Below are 22795 nucleotides of genomic sequence, written 5' to 3'. Positions count from 1 at the left end.
AAATAAATTAAAAAAAAAAAAAATGGACTGTGCTAAAGTATTTATCACCAATACTTTAGCTGTCTATTAAATTGTAAAGCACATGTTTGTTCATTCTCGGTCTAATGGCATGGCATGTAGTAACTGAGAACCTATGGAATCTTTCTGAAGTGTCCTCCAGGGACAGAGAAAATAGAACCAACTGAGGATGTTTAATGGCAGTGATTAGAGAAAAACAGAGCCATTGCTTATTCAGATGCTCTAGAGCTTAACCCATTCAATAAATTGCCTACCTATGAAAAACACATACGTGGGTGTATACACACACACATGCATATAACAAACTTCAGCTCATCTCATTGGCATCATGATTATAACCAAATAATGGGCCATCCGAAGAACATGGTATCTTCTACGCATAAGGCCATTTATGAGTCTTCTAATATTACTTCTAATATTACTAATATTATGGACAGGGAAAAATAACAATAAAAATAACGAGAATGAATTGAGTGCCTACCTTGTACAGAAACTGGGCTAAATGATTTATATAAGTAATACCTCATCTCATCCTAGTTCAATTTTTAAAAGGAGTAGATAAGGTTAGTCTCATTTTAGAAATGAGGAAACAGGCTTGGAGAGGTTGAGTGAAAAGAAGGCTTTAAGATTTAGATCTGGGAGGCCTGCCTGTATTTCAAAATACATATTTGTGGATATATTCTTAACTTCCCAAAGTCTACTTGAGAACTTCTGAAAAGGGAGACATAGTCCTTTAGAGAAATTCCATTCCTCTGTGGTATATGTCATATTATTATGAGATTCTTCCATATATTAGAACTCTAATATTTTCTGTAAAACATTTACACATAGAGTGTGTGTTAAGTGTATCTTCTACATGGTTTCACAAGGGGAAACATGGTTGTTCATTAACTTCTTTATCCATTCAATGAGGACTTATTGATCATCTAGTGTAAGTCACACACTGTACTAGGTGCTGAAGTTAACATGATGAACAAGACGAAATTTTTGCCTGAATGGAAGATATTGGGCATTTTCCTACAGATTGTCCCTCATTTGCTCTAATCATCCTCAATTTCTTCTTTTTTCCGTTGTAAAATAAGATTTAGAAAATATATACACATGTCTTCTAGAACACAGTGAGACACAAGCACTCATATACAAATATATTTATAACGATCACACTTAGAAAAGCAAATAATAAAATCCTAAATATCCAAGATAGTAAGATAAATGATTGTTAATATGCCAGATAGGCTATTATGTCACTGCAAAGTATGTTCATGATAGATTTTTAATGCTATGGAAATGGCAGATAGTACATAACTGTCTTTTTAGACAGTTTTGATCCAATTCTCTGTGTGTGCATGTGTGTGGGTTTGCCTACACAAATGTGTGTCGAAGAAAGGTTGGAAGAAAATATACCAAAGTCTTAACAACAGTTACTTACTGGATAGTTAATGATATTTTCTGTATCTTCTATTTTTTCTCTAACAAGCATGTCTTATTTTGAAAGTGCAAGGTGCATGCCTAGTCCGTAAAGGGCGTTGCTATAGGCTCCGGAACAACTGTACAATCAGCATGGGGCATCTGCTTGGGGACTACAGTGTTTATAAATTACAATGAGTACGTGTGTGTGTGTGTGTGTGTGTGTGTGTATAAGTGTATGGTCAATTCTTTATTTTCCATGACTCACTTTTTTTCCCATTTTCCTTTCTCACTGTAATCCATGTGAGTCACATCTCCCCACAGTCAGTTGAGAGCCAACCATGTTTAATAATAGCCCAAGAAAAACATATGTAGGAAGATAAACCTACTGATGGCTAAAGGATAACCACTATGAGTTCAGAGCCAAGTATAAAATGACTTTTGAATATACTATCTTTTAGTTTATCTGAGTTCCTGATCGCCTCTACAGACAAAGATCACCGATCAGTGACCATTGATTTAGCAATAGTTTTGACCTTTGATGTAGAATCATAATAGCTAATAAGAATGAATAACAAATTTATAAAAACAAAAGCTTCCATTTTGAAATTAAATGACTACTTTTTTCATAGCAATGGGAGTTTGGAGGCTATAAATGTCTTCTTTTTTGACATTATCTTCTTACAACTTGTAACCAATACTTTAGCTATCTATTAAATTGTAAACTACATGTTTTGTGCATCCTGAGGTTTAATGACATAGCATGCAGTGATGGCTAGACCTAATAACTAACAAGTCATAAGCAAATGAACCTGTTTGGGTTGGGGCACACTGTGGATTAGAATTTTTATTAGGTAAAATTGATTTATTATGTAGCTGAAAAGAAAGCTGTTAGTATTTCTGATATCTGTATTTCAATAGAAATACAACACAAGTATTTTATACTATTTGTTATTCTAGAAAATTAAGAAGTATCAGAGATGGATCTATCCCTTTCTCTATTAGCATACAAATCTAATATTTATCTTTGGAGGCATAGAAGTTGGAAAGTTTGTATGACAATTTTCCCAGCATTCAGCCCATCTCTAGTATAGCCACAGACCTCCTCCATACGTCATCTTATCTTCCAACACAGAAGTTAATGTGGAACATGATCTAACATAGCTTATGTCAAATGTAGCACAACTGAACATAAGCTCAAGCCAGCAAAGATAGGGGATTATACCTCAATTATTTGCTGGAACTAGGTTTTGGAGAGACTGCTCAACCAGTATGAGACAGTGTACAGTGAATACTAAATTGAACTCACACTCCTGGAAAATTGAAACCAGCGGCTCAATGTACTCGGTGAAAAGGAAACACACACAGGCACACTTCTGGAGTGCTGGGACATTTCACAAACAGGACATTTATCATTTTTTTGCTTAAGCAATATTTACAAATATAGAGGACCTGCCCTTACATAAAAATAAATTATACAGCCATTATGGATTATTATTTGAAGTGCTACAAAATGTCTATGTGTACCTGTTATCCATCTCATGCTTCTCTGTCCACCTGCCATGGTTGTCAGAATTTTCACCATCTTGGAAGACTTCACTCTTCTTTCTCTAGGTAACTATGTCACTTGAAAATAATTGTGTGTCAACCATTAAGGTAAATTAAGGAATGACAAAGATTTGTGTATCTACTTTGCTGCACTCTAATATTTATATTTATTTCTCATATATACTCATTGACATGGCTTTTCTGTGTAAATTTCCAGGAGCTTAATTCAAACTTATTATTGTAAATGACTTCACTGAGCACATGAATCACAATAGGCTCACCAATAAATAGTTGATAGTACAGCGTAAGTTGCATCAATCTTACTCTAATTCCTGCAAGCTTCATGGCTCATGAACAACATGAGGTCAAAAGCACTCAAGGGCTTCTTAGACATAAGTCCTGAGCCATGTTTCTGCCTTCACTCATCCCTCTTCTCTCTCAACCCTGATTCTCCTCTCCCCTAATTGATCTGATCAGGAAGGTCCCCCATGTCCTCAGAGCTCTAATTCTCTCAAACTCAGCTCTTCATTCTCTTATTGCATTGTACCTCCAATGGTACCACAGGATGGCAAACATTTCTGTCTTCACAGAATTCTCCAGCCCAGAAGACCTTTGACAACCCCTCCCCACCCCCCCACCCCCGCCTCCTGTCACTTGTTGTCAAGTGAGGAGACTTCTTACCTTTGGCAGAGATGCCCTGGAACCTGAACTCTGGGTGGTCATTGTTAAGACAGTGGTGATGCCCAGTGCAACCCTAGCAGGGGCTGCATCCATGTTTATCCAAAAGGAGACCCAGGACAAAATGACTATCAACAGACTGGGGATGTACATCTGGATCAGATAGTATCCCATCTGGCGTTCCAGGTGAAACTTAACCTCGATGCAGGTAAACTTTCCTGAAAGCAGGAAATAATGATTTAAGATCCAATTTGAATTTATCTTTCCCATTCTAGCCTCCCACTGTTTAGTTTTTAAGAGTATTACAGGTGGATTTGGAAGATGGCACAAAATGCTAACCCTACATAACCAATTCAACTCTTTTTCAACTCAACCAGTAATGGAATTAACAGTTGTGAGAATGAGTGATCTTAAGAGTCACTGGACTAAGGGTGCCTGGGTGGCTCAGTTGGTTAAGCATCTGACTCTTGATCTCAGCTCAGGTCTTGATCTCAGGGTTGTGAATTCAAGCCCTGCATGAGCCTACTTAAAAAAAAAAAAAAAAAAAAAAAAAGAGTCACTGGACTGAATGATTTTTCTAAATCTGTGCTTGTAGCTTGATTATTTAGACAAAGCTTCAGAATTTGCAAGACAGTCAGAAACTGACAAGTAGAAATAGTGACATTTTGTGAGGTTATAATATGTAATATATAACATACAATACATAACCTGCAGTATGTATGTATAGCATATAATATATAATGCATAATACGTAACAGTTGAAAATAGTAAAGTTCACATGGGGCCCTCAAATTATTTGGATAATTGTGTATCTATCTTTGTGCCATCCATAATAAGAGAAAAATGTACATTTGTATATGACATGCATATAATCTAGTCATTGTAACAATTTCCTAGCTTTCTGGGTAATTGCTTGAGGACATTTAGAATATTCCTAAAATCTGTTTACAGTGTTACAATACTTATAAAAAGAGTGTATACAAAGATATTAAAACTTTTAACATACTGTTAAGAGACAAATGTTCCTGTCCCTTGCCACTTTTCTTCCCCCTTAATTGGTTTGGAGACAGAACCCCGGAAGGTAATTTGGCTTAGTCCACACAAATTATGAGAGATAGGGTTGGATTCCTCTTGGTCAGGAAAAACACTTTGGAACCAGGTTTTGGTCACTTCATAAGAAGCACTATTGACTATTGGAATAAGTGTTCATGAATGTTCTATTTAGCAAGGGATCTGGAGCAGTCACTGAATAAATTATCCTGTCTAGCTTGCCTCTCCATGATCAGCTTGTGTGGTATCAAAGACTGGGACATTTGTAGGAAAAGCCATCAACTTTACTGGGCAGGCATGATCTTCTAGGTAACAACATAGGCTCACTTGTTACTACCTCCTCATATTCTCCCCCGACCTGTGTGTCTATCAGCACTACGACAGTGCATGGCTTTAGAACCAGGTGAATTCCCACCAGCTGGTTTTCATCCAAATTCTTATCACCATCAAGGACTGGAGAGCACAGCAACTGTATTTCTGGGTTTACAAAGTCCTACGTGGTTATTCCTCTCTTCCACTAAGTCAGAGAGTACAAACTGATCTGAGGATCCAGTGGCAAGAGTGGATGCCAGGAACGGGCCAGAATTTATACATTTCCTGCACTATATACAAGGTCTTGTACACATTTCCTCAAACTCATTTGACAGCACATGGTCAGCAAGGGAACAGCAAAAGAATCCCAAATCTTTTTCCTTCTCTCTCCATTTTGGAGAAATTATCTATTGTGCTCACTGACTTATTCCAGAGGGTGCAGACATCTTATCTGTAAAGGGGGTTTTGAGCCAAGGTCTATGCCTTGTAGCTCCATTTTCTTGGTAAAGATATAGCAATCAAGGTGATGTGATATATAGCACACGCTGCAGATAGAGCCCACTTGGGTTTAGCAGCTGAAAGTAAACTTACCAGTGTTATAGTGCTTTGTGCAGTAGCCAAGTTCCTTCTCTTCTTTCAAAATAAACTGAGGCAGGGTCAGTCCTTCAGCAACTTGAACTGGACCATCGCTTAACCACTCAAATATCAGGTCATTCATTGTGTACCCAACTGGAGTAAACAAATCATAGTGAAAAATTTAATGCATCTTTCCAGGAAAGCTTGAAAGTCTAGCCATGTAAAGAACAAACAAGGAAACCATCTAAAGCAGACACATGCCCAATCAATGCAAGATCATTTTTAGTAAAGGAGCTACAATCATCGTGACAACTACATGTCATTGGAGCCAAAGAAATTGAAGAGCGCAAGCTATTTCTGAATGATTTTTTCTGTGTAATGGGAGAATGGAATCTATAAAGTCCATTTTCTTCTGCCCTCTTAATTTACTAAATCTTTCTGAAGAACAAACAAATAAATGAACATAAAAATCCTTTGAAGGTTGTCTTTATTTTAGAAAGAGCTGTGTCTGTGACAATCCAGTAAGACAATCCAATTCATGGCACTAATCTTAGTATTTCAAATGAAAAGCATTCTTCTATTTTTATTAAATGAGAATGAATTCATCACAGCCCTGCCTAAAACACTTCCATTGTAAACCTGGCCCCTCTTCTAGGGTATATTAGCTTTGTTTTCAGAAAGCTTATGTTAGGATCATAGGGAAAGGGAGGGAAAACTGAATGGGAAGAGATCAGAGAGGGAGACAAACCATGAGAGACTCTTGACTCTGGGAAACAAACTGAGGGTTGTGGAAAGGGAGGTGGGTATGGGGATGGGGTAACTGGGTGATGGGCATTAAGGAGGGCATGTGATGTGATGAGCACTGGGTGTTATACACAACTAATGAATCATTGAACTCTATATCAAAAAGTAATGATGTATTATATGTTGGCTACTTAAATTTAAATTAAAAAGAAAGAAAGCTTATGTTAAGGTTCTTATGGTCAATCCTCTGTTATTTTACCAAGTGGGGGAGACGTAAACAAGCAACCTAAAAGGAAGTTGTGGAATAATGCAAATCAGGAATATTCATTTGTGCTAGTATCTTGCTAACTGGGCCCACTCATTACAATGATTAATATGAAGTAAAACAGATTCTCCATCATATAAGGTCATATTGTTCTATGAATCCTGAGCCATCCAAAGTAAGACTGTTATCAGTTTAGTAAACCAGAGTTAGCTCTTAGTTTCCAAGCTCCTGCTAACTAGGTCATTATCTGTTAAGTGCTTCTGGATCTTTTTGTACCCCAGAAATGAAGGCTGCTATTCTTTTAGGCATCTTTTCTCTCCCTTCCCTCTTTGTGATATTTGAACTCTAAAATGAGAGTGAGGAGAACAAGGGATATTATGTTAGGTCTTGGTGGGCCAATAACTTCAGCATATTTATTGAGTTTATAGATTCTTTTTTACTACAAGATAGTGACTCACCAAAGCTACCCAGAAATCAATGACAAAGTTAATTGGAATCTACTTTCCTCTTTCTTTGAGCCACCTTTTCTATTCAAAGCCAAAAAATAAAACATGGAAAGCCGGGAATTAAAAAGAGGAGACTATATAAGTATTGATGTTCCACAAAGAGAATGGCTAACTAACCCTGTCTCTTGCACTGAACGCTATATGAGTACTTGTTGGGTTTCTCCACCCAATGCGAGAAGCTCATATCCCCATATCCGTGTGATCCCATATCCTTATCTGGTCAGCTTCTTACTGGCCACCACAGTAATAGTTGTTGTCAGCCATCCTGAAGCCCCAGACTGGGGCAGACAGACGAGGGAAAGAGATGGGGAAGGAGGAAGTAAGTAATACCAGGGTAAAAGAGGAAGGAATAATTCAAAGTTAGTGGTAAACACTTTGCGGCTGCTTTGGTTTCGTTACTTCTAGGGCCTGCAAGGACCAAGCATATTTACTAATTGAAGTTTTTTAAGTCTTGGGGGAGCCTCAGATGACAGCTATGCTTGCTGTTTTACAGAGAAAATAAGTGTTGGGTTGAGGCAGGAGAGTATTTGGAGCAGGAGACGAGACACAAAGAAGGAACCATTATATAAGAAAATGTTTTTCTCAACTTTCTTCTCAAAAGAAGAGGCAGTAGGGAAACAAATAAATACATAAAGCCTATTGTAAATCAGAAATTCTCATTTTGTCCCTGACAACTTCTTAAAACAAAGACATTTCATTATTTTGTTTATTTCTGTAGGGAATTTCAAGGGAAATCTACAGTGATTTTAAGTGATCAGAAGGAAACCCTGTCACTGCCTCTTTTTTAATAATAGTTGATGTGTCTTTTTATCTTTATTATTTTCCTAAACCAAGAAGTTAAAAGTATTTGCTTGCCCTTGCTTCATTAAATCTCCTAACATCCCTGTAGGTCAGTATTGCTTATTATTCTCTGCACTTTACAAACAGAGAACAAGCCAAAAAAATGTTCATGTCTCTTGCCTAAAAATCCCATTACCTTGGAGGCATCAGCAACGTATGGCACATGTCAAAGATGTCAGTGACATCAGGGCTAGGGCATAAAGGGGATAAAGTAGATTACATTTCTCTATTTCCTTCCCCGTGCCTTTGTGGATCCACTGCCCATTTAAGGGAAATGCCTTTTTTTTCCATATCATCTCTGGCCTCCCTGTTCTTGCATCCTCCGCTAAGGTCCCTATATCTTGTCCTCAAATCAGTTATCCCTTCCTGACAAAATTCCTTTGGGGTGATGGTCTATATGAGCATAAGATAGAAAGAAATATAATTTTCTGATGAGAAAGTGATTCATTTTAGAGACTGAATGACTAATAATCTTAATTTTCCCAGGAGACATTTTCATTTCAAATAAAAGTTACTAAATCGGGTTTGTTTTTTGAGGAAGAGCGAGTTATTTGGCATTTTACTTGAAAGATTGTCTGTGTATGAGACATGCACACTTGTTTATCCTTCCATTAGGACCTTGGGATTTGGTAATAGGTAGAGAATGAGCCTTATGGGTCCTTTCTTCTTAATGACACACTAAAAGAACCAGGTCATTGGTTAAAACAAGCAGGCAGTCATTTCAACAGTGGGGACTTACAACTCTCCAGCTGCATTGTACAAGTCTGGACATCCATTGGAAAATTCTTCAAGTCCATGGGACAGGATAAGGTCAAGGTGAGTCTTAGCAAAGAAAAAAAAATTAAAAACAAATTTTAGATCTGCGAGGTCTGAATCTTGAGAAACAAATCAACATTTGGCATTAAGCAAAGTGACACTGATTGAAATAATGAAATCTAAGCTCCACACAAGGCAATGCTTTCTATTTTTCAAGTGAACAAGTAGTCATTTGTAAATGTTAGGAACATTATAGAATTTTGTTATAACCCCTTACTCTCTATTTCCCATCTTCCAGCCTCTGACTCCCACCTCAGTGATCTCAAGTTTATTTTAGAATCAACAAGAGTGCTGAGAAATAGTATCATACGACAACAATGGGCTCTTACTCACACTGATGTCCAAAAGACGTAAAGTTTATACTATTTTAGAGTTATACTTTGAGACAGGTGGACTTTGCTTCAAGGACAGTAAATGATGTGATAAGCATAATTGGTTGTGATAGGCATTGTTCTCCTTCCATCAAATGGGCAAATATTTAACTCTTCATTTGCTAATCCACATGGATAGGTTCACAATATATTGTAGCACTTATTCTAGAATTTTGACAAATCTGGAGCAAGTAATGCTTGAGTTAAAAAAACACTTAAGGACGGTAGCTTATAAATAGTCTTCACCTCTCTGCACCAAAGAAAGGCTACTCCGCTCCTCCTTCCCTGTTTCCTTAACTTTTCAGAGCTCCAGGCAGCTCTGACCATGCCTTGTATCAGGATATTGACTGAGCTGCTATCTCTTTCGCCATTTCCTTGTTTATTCCTCCAGGAGATGATGCACACCTCTTCCTCTTCAATTTTTCTAGACCTCAGATATGTAAGGAAGGAAATTGAGCACCACCAGATCTAGGTTCCTTTCCCAGTATTGCCTCAAACACTCTCTGTCCCCTAAGCAAGACCTTAAACTCAATAAACATTCATCTCCTTTTCAAAGGATGGGATAGGATAAAATGATGCTTATTCCCATTTAGTTCTAACATTAGCATCCCTGTTATTCTAAAGTTCGCTGCTCCCGATTTTGTTCATTTTCTCTCAGACATCTTTTATACGCGCAGAACCCTCTGATGCTTGCACGGGTACCTAAACTCTCCTTACTGTCACGCTCATTCTTGCTCTCCTCTCCTGGCTCCCTTCTCCTTTCTTGGCTTCATTTTATACATTCCATGCAAGCCAAGACAAAACAAAAAGTAGTAGCACACTTATGTTAAAGAAAAAAAATGTTTGGGATTTGAAGTCAGATCAGGTGAAGAATCTATGCTGACAGTCTTCAAATTTTTGTTCAAATACAAGAACGATTGGGAAAAGCAAGATACAGAACAGTGCATTATAATCTCAATTACGTAAAAATAAGTTTTCAGTCTTGGAAATAAATACAACACTATGTTAAAAGTAAGTATTTCTGTTTGGTTGGATGATTCATATTTTGTTTTTACTCTTTATTCAGCATTATCTGTGTTGACAAGTATAATTTATTTGAAGATGTCCATCTTCACGTGATTAAACATGCCTGTCTTCAAACAATAGCTGAAAGGTAAAATTATAAAATTCTGTCTTATTCAGTAATCCTTTGCTTTATTTTACTATAATTAAAATTGTGCCATAAACATACAGTATTTCACCTTCATTGCTAAACAAATTACCTAGCTTCTGTGGGCTGTTCTGAGAACATGAATACCATGTTTCTAAAGGAAAAAAAAAATAGCTCTGAGTTCTAAACAACTGACGTAAAAATAACATTTTAGACAGGATATATAATTTTTGTCAATCGTAGAGTTCATTTAGAGATAGATATAAATGGAGATATAGATATTTAGATTTTTTTCCCATCATGAAGACTTTATTTTTTGGAAAACACAATATTGTTGAGATCAATGGCACGAACTCTTTAAGGGCAGAGTAAAAGAATCAAAATGAAAATTTTTAGTAATCAAAACTTTTTAAAACCTGGCACTTTATTAAGGGGGAAAAGACCTCAGCAGGATCTATGAATAGGGGTTTTGTTATTAACACAATGAGAATCCATTTATTCTCTCCTATTTTTTAAAATAGAAATATTTTCATAAAATAAAAAATATGTTCATCTGACAAAAACAATCAGGGGGCATGTGCATAATTTAAGTGAATCAAAACCAGAAACTGGAAATTTCATCGTGATTTTGAAAAGTTTACTTTTGAGAAGTTAGAAAATAATAATAGTGGAAATGAATACAGCTTTGAAAAACATGCAACCATTCATTTGCTATTGGAAACAACCCAGTTTTAATATTCTTAATCATAGGCTTGCTGAATATGATTCTTTTGTGAAGTGAAACTTTCACATTTATTTAGGGAGAGGAGGTCTCACACACAATTATTTCTGCCTTTGTGGAAGATCTCACAATCCTACAGGGACCCAGAATTCTTAGGGTCAAAACTATGAACAGTATGGAAAACCCCACTGAGAGAAATTCCCAACAAGCATGAAACTCTCTAATTCTGTCTCAGCTGAGAACTCAGCCGGTATTTTCCTTCTTCCTCATTTGTTTTTCTAATTTCCTTTCTCGATAGGTTTTGTATTGGAACCCGATGGGCACCAATACAAGGAGAAAAGTTAACGGTTAGTAGTTCGCTACATCATGTCATTAGCTGAGCAAATGGGGAAAGATTGTAAAGACCTAATCAATCCCTTCATGGGTCACAGAGCCCATAATTTATGTCTTGTTCACCACACACCTGCAGGCCTAAAATTCAGACTTGCCCTCTACTTATTTTTCCCTTTTTCATTGGAGTATACATTAAACACAGTAAAAACATACAAGTCTTAAGTTAGAGAGCATGATGATATTTTACATCTTTATCCACCTATCTAAAAAGCACCCACATCCAGATTTAGAATATATCCATCACCCCAGAACTTCCCTTGTGCTCTCTTCCCTGGAAAGAACCTTCAAAAGGAAGTACCATAGCACTGCTTTTATTTTTAAGCTATTTTTTATTTTAAAAATGTGACTTCTGGGGGGGGATTAGCTTGATATTATTTTGGTTATCTCTACTGAGGTGTAGAAATTGCACCAAATAAGACTGACATGACATTATACTAAAACGTGAACAATTTTTCTCTCCAAAATAGATGCTCTCCATCTATTTTGGTGGGTCTTACAGAATTAAATATTTGAATTGAAACTCAGACTTTCCGCTGGCAGGTACTGCCTACAGCATTTCAGATATGCTCTTCTTCCCCATGATCTAAAATATTAAGGCCATTGCACCTGAAGGCACTGAGCTGAGGCCACCCATCTTCCATTCGTTTTTTGTTAAATAACTCATTTCCTGAAGCATTATTACTACATTTCCCCCACTGTCACTGCGGTTGACATGCATGCATTCAGGGTACCCCTGCTCCTGTTTGCACAAGGTAAAGAATAAAGTTCCCTTACAGGGGCCCTGTTACTGAGAGTAAGAAGGCTGAGTACCCATTTCTATTTTAAAGGCAAAAAAAAATAAAATGAAGCACAGGAGGTCAGTCTCCCCAAATCTCACATCCCTTCCTTATTCCTCTCCTGTTCAGTTTACCTTGCCCAAAAAACCGGCTCTTGGGTTTATACCTTACTCAAAGTTTAAACGACTGATAGAAGCAGACATTGTAAACTGTTTCAGTTACCCTTACATGTATCTCTCCCCTATTACAATGCAAAATCCACAAAGCCTGGGACTCTCTTTTTTACCATCTAAAACAGTGCCTGGCAAAGAGTAGATATTCAGTAAATATTTGTGGAACAAATGAATGAATCAGCATCCTAAAACTCTATGGGAGGATTTCAGGCTTTTGTTCTGTGGAAATGAGAAAGGACTGTGGATTTAGAAGAGAGGAACCTGGTCACCAGAGCCCAGAGGGTGTTGCCAAATTACAAGACAGGCAAGGGAAGCCAACAAAGCTTGCTTGCCCCTTCTGTAAGTTGCTAGCTGGTTCTTACTAGAAGTGAGGCAAATCAAGCTGAAGGAAAGTCAGGAAGCTCAGTCCACCTGTCCTTGAGCCTTGGACAGATAGCTGGGTCCATGGCCAGGACTGTTCTCACATAGCTAGAGAGATGCAAATTAATCATTTAACTTTCCATTGTTATGGTGGGCAGAGAGCTCCCTGACTCTTTTTCTTTTTTTTAAAGATTTTATTTATTTATTTGAGAGCGAGAGCATGAGAGGGGGGAGGGTCAGAGGGAGAAGCAGACTCCCTGCTGAGCAGGGAGCTCGGTGCGGGACTCGATCCAGGGACTCCAGGATCATGACCTGAGCTGAAGGCAGTCGCTTAACCAACTGAGCCACCCAGGCACCCAAGCTCCCTGACTCTTGAAGCAACTACGGTTCATAAGGAACTCAGTGTTAGAATTGGGAGTTCATTCCCAGTGAAAGAGGAGGGGGGAATAAAGCCATTTGAAGAAAAAACGAATTTTCAGGTAGAAATACAAATTTTAATGAGTGATCTGTTTGCCTGAAGCAAAGATTGCTAGTGTACTATTTTGGGAGAGTTGATTCTAATGATTACAGTAGTCTGTCTTGCTTGGAGAGGAAGGACAAAGGGATATTTTTGTGTTTTTCAGGAGAAGCAAGAGAGTCTCTGGTATATTACTGTTGTTCCTCTCTTAGGGCCAACGCTTAGCACACTCTATGTAGCACACTGCAAAACCCCACAGAGGGGACAGGACCTATGGTGAGTTTTTTTTAGTATTAAAATACTTATTAAGGAAAAATAAAAATTTAAGTGATGACAATGATAGTATTAATAATCATAATTCTCTGAGCACCTGCTGTAGGTCAAGCACTCTTATTATTTTACAGTCATGGGATACCATCACATAAGGCAGTATTCTCTTTGTCTTTGAGATAAGCAAATTGAAGCTCAGAGGTTAAGCCATTTTCCCAAGGCTACAAAACCATTAAGTGACCAAAGTTAGATTTGAACCCAACTTTAATTGATGTCAGATCCATTTATTTATTTTCCACTCTACTACATTTTCTCCTTAGAAAAAAAAATCTTAGTAGTTTATCATCCTCTTTTGTCGGCAAAGTCAACAGAGTAGGTTGTAGACACCTTAGTTGCCTTGTACCTGCTCAGGGATACCCCTTTCATTTTTCTTCAGGAATCCAGACTTCTCATGATCTATTCTTTTAAAAATTCCTCTAGCCTCTCCTGGTAGCTTCACAGAGTAGAAGTATCATTGACTGGGGATTCAGGGACCTAGGTGGTAGACCCAGCTTACCCATAAAGAGCTATTTGACCTTGAATAAATCTCTGGCCTCATTCTCCACCCACAACCCTACCCTGTTCATAATTTTTATGATTCTAAACTGTCAGTGAAGGTGACCAGCTTAAAGGATTTCTTCTTATAGGTGAATTTGCATTCTCGAATATAATGAAAATTTTAAATGCAAGTAATAATGCTTCTTAAAATAGGAACTTTCTGGCTATCTGGGTATATAGGTGACATATTTATTGCCCCCACTGGGCTTTGTCATCCAGCATCCTAGAACACAATCCCCTCTTTCCCCAAGAACATAAGGACAGCCTTATGATACAACGTAGGTTTGTTGAATCTCTCCTCTCAGTTGTACTTTGAAATTTCTGACCCATGTGACATTCTAATGCCAGGGAGATTTGACAGGATGCATCCAGTATCAAACGAGAGGATCGTCTGAAGCCACCTAGACCTTAAGTGAAAGTAGCCTGGGGGCAAGTTAGAAGTCAAGTTAAAAGTACATCATTAATACAACCCACAGATGGGGAGAGGGGAGAGAAGAGTTAGGGAGTCAGTGGATTAAAAGACTGCCAGGCTGGTGGTCTGATCAAGATACCCTTTATCATAGCAAGGGCATCTGAATGCAGGTTCTCAGGCCCTCTGGATAAGCAGCCCAGGTAATACTGATGCTGGTGTCCTAGCGCACATTTTGAGAAGCACAACTTCAGCATGTCTTAATGGATGACTTTAATTACTGTCAACATGATATAGTAAAAGGAGAAAATTTTAAAAGGGAAATAGGAAGATTGAGAAAGACGTCTGCAATTTTTCAGTAATGTTAGCACTCTCTTTGGGAGATATACTTTCTACTTGAAACCAAGGCAGGACAATTAGGCCCAAGTAGGGTTCTAAGTGATTGTACCAGAGGTTGTAAGACAAGAGGTGTTAGTCATGATCCTCAGTCACAATAGAGAGGCATGCTGGTAAAGTCATGGCAGTGAAACCAAGGTTAGTCCACTGGCAACCAAGAATATGGTGAGTGTGTGGGCTCCTGGGTGGCTCAGTCGGTTAATGATCCAACTCTTGATTTCGGCTCAGGTTATGATCTCAGGATCATGGAATCGAGCCCCACATCAAGCCCTGTGCTCGGCAGGGAGTCTGCTTGAGATTCTCTCTCTCCATTTCCCTCTCCCTCTGCCCCTCCCCCTGCTCTCTCTCTCTCTGTCTCCTCTCTCGTAAATAAATAAATAAATAAATTTTTTTAAAAGAAAATAATATGGTGGGTGTGCCCAGGAAACTGGGGAAGCTGCTAAGAAGGGTAGGAGGACAGTTTCCAGGTGCTGCAGAGAGGAAACCAAGTCCATGTCTATTAAAACACACAAATGTGCAAAGGTAGGCAATGGAACTCTAGTCAGGGCAGTGGCAGTATATCAGTGCACTGTCCCTGGTCTCTAGACTAGAAAATCAGCCACCGAGAAATTTCAAAGGAAGTTGGGGAGGTGGCTGTAACATGCATTGGATGAACCTCAGCTATAAATATTAAAAAGCTCATGGTACTGGTCAGGAAGGAGGACAGAGCCCAGAGGAGGACCAGCTCCAGGTCCTCAGTGAGAAGGTATTAGTGTTAAACAGAACTCCACCTGGGTTGTAATCTAGCACATCTATTCAGCAATTTTTGACAAGGGTTTATTGGGCACTGTGCATATCAGACACTTGAAATAACAGTTTCTCTCTTGAAGGAGATCATAGTTTAATATTATTGTTATTTATATATTACATGATAATATATATTAATTATTTATATATTCTTTCAATGGAATATACCTCAAGAGTTGTGAATTTATTCTTCAACTTCTTAAAATTGTTTCCAAATCCCCATTTAAAGAATCTTTACAGATTATGTCAATCAGACATAACTGAACTGAATTAATTAAGTTAAAGGCTTTTAATTACTCCCTTGTTGCCCTAGATAAGTGCTCACACCGGTTGGGTAGAACAGATAACCTACCCTTACAGCCCTAGATCCTGAGAGGGCCTTTTGAGTGTATCAGGGAAGTAGGACTTGTAATAATCATTTGATGCTCCTAAATCAAAACCCAAGGTACCCACAAAAGGATCTTGATTTATGAAGAACAAAAATAATTGGTTCAACTTTGGCAAGGCAGGCAAGGAATGACATTTTAAAACTCATCTTCTGAAAGCTTTGTAATTAAATGGCTTCTTTGAACTCACTCATCATAGAAAGCATAGACGAGTGTCCTGCTCACTCTAGCCCTGAGCTATTCACCTAATCTATGGGCAAGCACAGCTGTGGCTGCACCTAGAAATGTTTTCCATATAAGTAAAGATTGAAAATTCATGGTGTGTAAATTATTAGGAGTTCCAGAAAGATCCCAATGCATATCCTTGCTCAAACACCTTCCAACTCTTAGCTGCTACATATAATTAACTAACAGACATTTAGCTAAATGCTCCCATGACTATTAAGATGCAAATCTAGGGAAAGAATAGTGTTTTAAATACTGTTAGTCATTTCCTCCTTTGTGTATATGAGTTGATGGATTCTCAGATTCCCTATCAATATCCCCAAGAGCAGACTTTGATACTGAGAGTATTAAACGGAAGGATGAAGCTGGATGGAAAACATGGCTCAGAACCGTGTGGCTAGGACACCAGAGAGAAACCATTCTTTCAATATTGTCTAGGGCTGAACATAAACCCCACCCTGGATCTAAGCTGTATGGTTAGACTTTATCCTCTTAATTAATTTCAAAGAAATATAAGACTTGTTTTTCACTGTTGACCTTGGGTTTTGGAGGAGATGCATCACATCACTGTTGGTTCATTGGCTGTTCTACTCCTCTCCCTTGACTAAAATGCCAGTGGCTGACTAGGAAGGTCCATGTTTACCAAACATTATAAAGGCATCACAGAAAATACCCATATGCATTGAGCAATACTAGCTGGGAAGGACAAAAATACAATATCTGTTCCCATCTGTGCCTGGTCCTTTCAGAAAAATGTGCACACATATGGTTGGCCCATGTTAATTAAGTCCAAATATGGATTGGATTCAACTTGGAGAGCAACTGATAAATCTGTGGCTAAAACTTTTCCAAATGCTTTGATATTTCCTGAACAAAAATGTTTTGAAGGTGTTGAATAGGAGAGGGCTAAGTTGGACACCCCCAGAAAGAAGAGCCCAAAGTACCAAAGACTCAACTAATACTGTTCACATTCCAGTTACATTTTATATTTCAAAGTCATTTCATATCTAGTATTTATTTATACACCCAGATATTCATCAAGATAAAATGTTATTAAGTCTGCACATTAGAATAATGAGAACTGACTTGTCCATGGTCACTGTATGTCTAAGAGCACCGTATAGCAATTTTCTTAGCCATTCTGTATCTGAAAGTGTTGTATAATAATTTTCTTAACATTTTGTTTGGGGTTATTTTACTTCTGGCAAAAGAGAAAGGGAACAAATGCTTGTGAACTGCAAATAGGGTTTTAAGATAAAAAGATGCAACTATCACTTCTGTTATGAGCTAAATGCCTCCCAAAGGGAGGAAACCCAAGGCAAGGAGGATATCTATCTGCTTGAAACTAGGTATGGAAAGTGAGTAGAGCCTGAGTAACAGGTACTGAATAAGGAAATGTTCATGTATATGGGTTAGGGGGAATAGGGAGAGCGGTCTCCCCCCTTCCCTCCCTTTTATCCTACAGCCACCTCAGGGTTATTATGACATTCATTGAACATTTGGTATGAATCTGGAACTGAGAAAAACTGCAGATCAATGAAAGGTTAAATGACCTCACAGTCACTTAGTAAGATTGGATTTGAATCCAGGTCTTCCTAAATCTCAGAACTGATCTCAGAACTGACATCTTCCCCACCCCATAGCATTCTGTCTGTAATCCCCACCTCACTTATTGCTTTCTATCCTTCATCTAACTGCTCAAATTTAGCAAAATATCCCTACTAAAATGAAACATCAGATAAAGCATTTGTTATATTGTCCTTTGAAAGGAATGATCAATCAGATATGAGATGGCCTTGCTCTGAGTGTGTGTCATGTGTAGAACTTTACATAATTATATATGTCCTTAATTGTCTTTCAATGACTGTCCAGTGATAAATGTTGTATTCTCTTCAGTACAGATGTTGGTTTGTAATTTTAAATGCCACAAGCAAGGATAGACTTGTTGGAGAGACTGCTGAGCTTTGAGGATGTAAATTTTTTTTCCCCATTTTAAAATGGATTGCCTTTCTTTTGGATTATGTGCTATGAGGATGTGCTAAAGTAATTCATGTGTCTCATAAGAGCCATGGTGATATTATATGTATTTATTTTGGGATTAATGCCATCCAGGGAGACTTTCAAAGGCAGCACTATGGACCAGGCAGAGGCCCATGTCAACATGAGTTGAACAGGCTCACTAGGACCTCCGAATTTCCTTTGGCTTCCTGCCACAAGAAAATTCAGGTAATGAGTAATAGCAGACTAGCCCTTCAACTCTGCTGGCTCAAATATACCATGTAATTTCCGTTAGCCTACATATCTAGTTAATAATTGTGCCAGCTGACCATCTTTGTAAAATTGTCTAAAAGCATATAAGCCCATAATTCATGAATACATTCTAAAATAATATCTCATGGATACTCCTGCTGAATGAATCAGAGGGTATAAATGGTCTAATTTGTGATTGGGAAATTTCTCAGCAGGGAGTTTAGTATTGAGTATTTGTCACTGTGAAAACTGTATGTTGAACACAAGGCTGCCTCTTAAACTACAGGTAGTCCAATATTCCCTGCCCCACTCCAAAATCAGGTTTCTCTTTTCAAGAATTGGATATTTAACTTGTGAGAGAAAGATTCAAAGATCCAAAAATAGTTTGAGATCGGCACCTTAAACTTCAGAATCCTCGCTTGCTTACTCCCAAGCCCTAAGGGACGCAAAGGACTCACTCTTATTTCCTCATCCAGAGGGAATTTTGCGGTTTGGGAAGGAGATCATTTTGAGTTATAGATGTAAGATAGAGCTACAAGGAGCCTCAGATTTTATCTAATCTTTTCTAGTTCAATCTCATGTTATGGATGAGGAAACTAAGACTCAGAATGACTGATAGGGTTAGAGAGGCAGTTCTATGAGCCTGGAGGATACAGTAAATGATGCAAGCAAGTGTGGAGTTCCTGATGCCCTGAGCTACCTTTTCAGTATTCTGTTCTTTGCCCCATCACCTTCAGAGCAAACTCTGATGAATGTTAAATGCATTGGAAAGTTACCTCCAAAAGGAGGAAAATCTACTGGTTGCTATTGCTAGTCCAATCAGGTAAACAGTCAAGGACAAGTGCTCATGCCAGCTGCCATGAATTTCATTGCACAATTCCCTCTTTTCCTCCAAACAAGGGTAAAATCCTAATGCTGCTGTGTTTGAACAAGTATTATGCCCATGAGTATATGTGAATTTCTGAACCCAGTTAGAAGCTTGACAGAGCTTTCCAGAACTTTAAGAGAGTCTGTCATATACAGAACACACTTTCTGAACTCTAATACTTTTACCCTCAGTGGCGCCTTTTTTGAGGACCACTGTTTCCCACCCTCCCAACCTTGCTTGACTCTAGGAAGAATGGAATCGTTGTGGTTTCCATGGCATTTCCCAGCACTTCTCTGAAGACTCACTGCTTAATTCTGATGTGGGTGCTTATGTTACAATCATTAATTACTGCATTAAGTCAAGTCACAAAACTAATGAGGATTTGGACACAGAATTGGAAAATGAGAATGTAATTTTGCCTGGATTATAGGATATAAAGATAAGCATGGTTCAAATAGGCACAGAGACAAGAAATCACAGCTTTTATAGCTGCCTTCTAACAGAAAATATGGGCTTATATGTCTCATCAAAATTGAGAGTAAGATAATCAAAGTATCACCACTGGTAACATTTAGGCAGGTCTAAGTTCACTGTGCATTTTATTTTCAGCTCTGACATCTAAATAGAGAATTTTCTTTTTTCCTATGCCATAAAAATCATTCTGTAACTAAAGTTAGAATCTTTTGAAGTTCTTGCATCAAGCTCCGGATGAGTCAAGGATAGGAGGTTATGTGAGAAAAGTTGGCCTTGTATGTGTGTGGGTAGAGTCAGTCATTAGACAGGATTATTTGGGGAACACTGTTGGATGTCTGTCTAGAAATCTACACTCCACCTACTCTCAGTGGTGCCTTAATCTATCATCAGAGGGAGAGGCATGTCAATCCGTGAGAGTTCTCTATTACAACTCAAGTACTACTGGGAAGGTGGAACACTGAATCATCCACACCTAGAATCATGAATTGAATCAAAAGAGATTAACAAGAAAATCACCTCCAATGCCATAAAAGAATAAGTTTCAGGTCAGATAACGTTTGATGATGAGGGGGAACAGATATCTTGGTGATAAGGGGTACTGTTGTGGAGGAGCAATCCCATAATTATTTATGGTTTGGAGGACTCTGTGTATTTGGAGGGTAGCATAAAACCCCTAGGTACTTGGTCAGTCAAATAATAAGACACTTAAGGCAAACAATATTTCCTTACCAACTTTGCCTCAGGTATACCCATTCTGGAGGCATGCACTAAATCTTAAAGCAGAATTGTTAGCAGTTGGAGGATCATAGCTTCCTTAAGGACCTTTTCCTCTAAACAAACAAATAAACAAAAGAGCTGAATACCCCAGTATAGGAAATATGCATACACTTTAGGGAGATTCAAGGACCTCCTGGAGTTTTCACCTAACCCTCAGGTTAAGAACCCCCTACTCTATAAGGTCACACTCAAGGAATGGGTCTGTCCTATCCTTAATGTCTGAAATTTGTAGGAATATATCTTGATCAGCTTACTTTTTGTCTTAGAGCCCAGAACAGAAAGCACAATCATTAAATTACAAGAAAATACCAAGGGTCTTAGAGTATATGGCAATACCACTTTTGACCTGTATCTGTATAACATATATTGTATTCTATTAATGGTCTTAACCAAATCATCTCTTTTTCAAAGCTGAAGAAATAGAAGTTCAGAGAGTAACAAATTTCCCTAGGCCATTCATCAAGTTTTGAGGCCAGAGACTCAAGGCCAAGGGTGTTTACTCTAAAATCCTTGTCTACTATAGTATCAGAAATAACCAGGATAGCATTCAGCATCATACGTTTCAAAGTAGGAACCCCAAAGGGTACAGCAAAGTGAAAACTGGGAGATGAAGAACATCTTGGTGCTGAAGTGAAATACACTGTAAAATTAAATTAGCAACATAGTGTTGATGACCAAGCATATGTCTACTAAATCTAGTGGGACAAAATGTATGAAAGTAAAAACAGTGAGGTAATTCCCTCCATTCTTCCAAAAATGGTAGCCATTTGTTTATCATGTTAACAAATGTAGGAAAAAGCTACTGATTTAAGTTGTAGCAACTGATTTAAGTTATATAAGGAAGAATTTCTGCATGATGCTAGAGTAAATTATTATAGGATCCAAAGAAAGAATATAAAGTCTCCTTCTCTGAGGGTCTTTAAAACTAAAATGAGTTCTCAACAGGTTGCCTGAAGGGAGGAAATTTGACTTAATGACTTTCATCCCTGGGATAGTAAAATTTTTCAGAAAGGAGATATGCTATGTTAGTGACATATGCTATGTAAAACTATCAAATCGATCTTGACATTGTTGCACCTTGAACTGAAAGTCAACTGTTGCACCCTGAATTTAAACAGTCTTTTCAGACATTTGCAAAATTTGAAGATACTTTATGTTCTCATCTTAAATCTTATCTTCTTCCTCCAACAGTTCTTTGAAAAATGAGTTCCAAAAAGGTTGGTTCCAAAATGACATGCCTTTGGAATTGTATTTGTTTGTGTCTTTGGACTTGAGTTGGAGCAAATGAAGAATTAATGTGGGGTAGGAGACGATAGCATTGAAATAGAAGTCAAGAGTTTGATTCTTGACCTACCTTTCCTATTTATCGGCTCCATTATTTTACCTCACCTAACTTGATGAAAGAAGGCACTTCCTCATTGGTAAAACAAGGGTGTTGGATTAGATACTTTGCAACATAATACCTTCAAATTAAAAAAAAAAATAATCCTATGCTTCTATAAAAGTCAGTATGCTGGCATAAAATTCTCAGAAGCAATGGAAAGTAAAGAAAGAAAACAAATTATTAGCAAAGACATTGTGGACAAGTGAGACAAAAATACCTTCTCCAAAAATACCTTCTCCTTTTTTCTTTCATATTACACACCATATGCCACGGTGCCCCGACTTTTACTGCAATCCATTATATTCAATTCAACAAATATTGTTTGAGCAATAATATGTACAATATTCAAGGCTCACCTCACTATTCCACTATGGATTCAGGCCTTTTTAAGTAACATGAGTTTAGAATTTGACTGTCTCTGAAGGGAATATACAAAGCAAGATGTGTGTCCTTGTTTATATTTTGGTCAGGGATGATCAATACTTAATGGAGTGGGTCAACAAAAAACTTAAAAAGAAAACAAAGAGTAAGATCAAATGTATTAGAGAAGAGAATATCAAAGAAGAAATCAGAAGAGAAGTGGACAAAAATAGATTTGACACTTTTTCATCAGCAAAGACTTGTGTCCTGCCACACTGGATAGAAATTTTCCAACAATGAGCTAACACCTTTGGCTCCTATTTTTAAAAGATTTGTTTGAATTTTACTAAAGTACCCCAGGTGTTTGGATCTGCAGGACACTTGTGGAGTTCTGATCTACTGTCCCCTCTTTTTTAAACTGCTGCCTTTTAAGAAACTTCTTGGAAAGTGTG

General features: G+C 37.8%; 1 protein-coding gene across 4 annotated transcripts in view; it reads right to left on the bottom strand.

Moving 5' to 3' along the window:
- Positions 1-22795, bottom strand: part of GLRA2 (glycine receptor alpha 2) — a 176201-nt gene that overhangs the window by 97288 nt on the left and 56118 nt on the right. For all 4 annotated transcript variants that reach the window (XM_032389609.1, XM_032389608.1, XM_032389610.1 and 1 more), the window contains 3 exons: positions 8684-8766; positions 5605-5742; positions 3655-3869 (listed from right to left, as the gene is read on the bottom strand). In XM_032389609.1, the coding sequence (XP_032245500.1) occupies positions 3655-3869; positions 5605-5742; positions 8684-8766 (436 nt within the window). The remainder of the gene's footprint in view (positions 1-3654; positions 3870-5604; positions 5743-8683; positions 8767-22795) is intronic.

The sequence above is a fragment of the Phoca vitulina genome, unplaced genomic scaffold (assembly GCF_004348235.1).
Source record: "Phoca vitulina isolate PV1807 unplaced genomic scaffold, GSC_HSeal_1.0 scaffold55, whole genome shotgun sequence".
Lineage (NCBI taxonomy): Eukaryota > Metazoa > Chordata > Mammalia > Carnivora > Phocidae > Phoca > Phoca vitulina.
The sequence above is the reverse complement of the archived record's forward strand: the minus strand, read 5'-3'. Positions and strand labels throughout refer to the sequence as shown.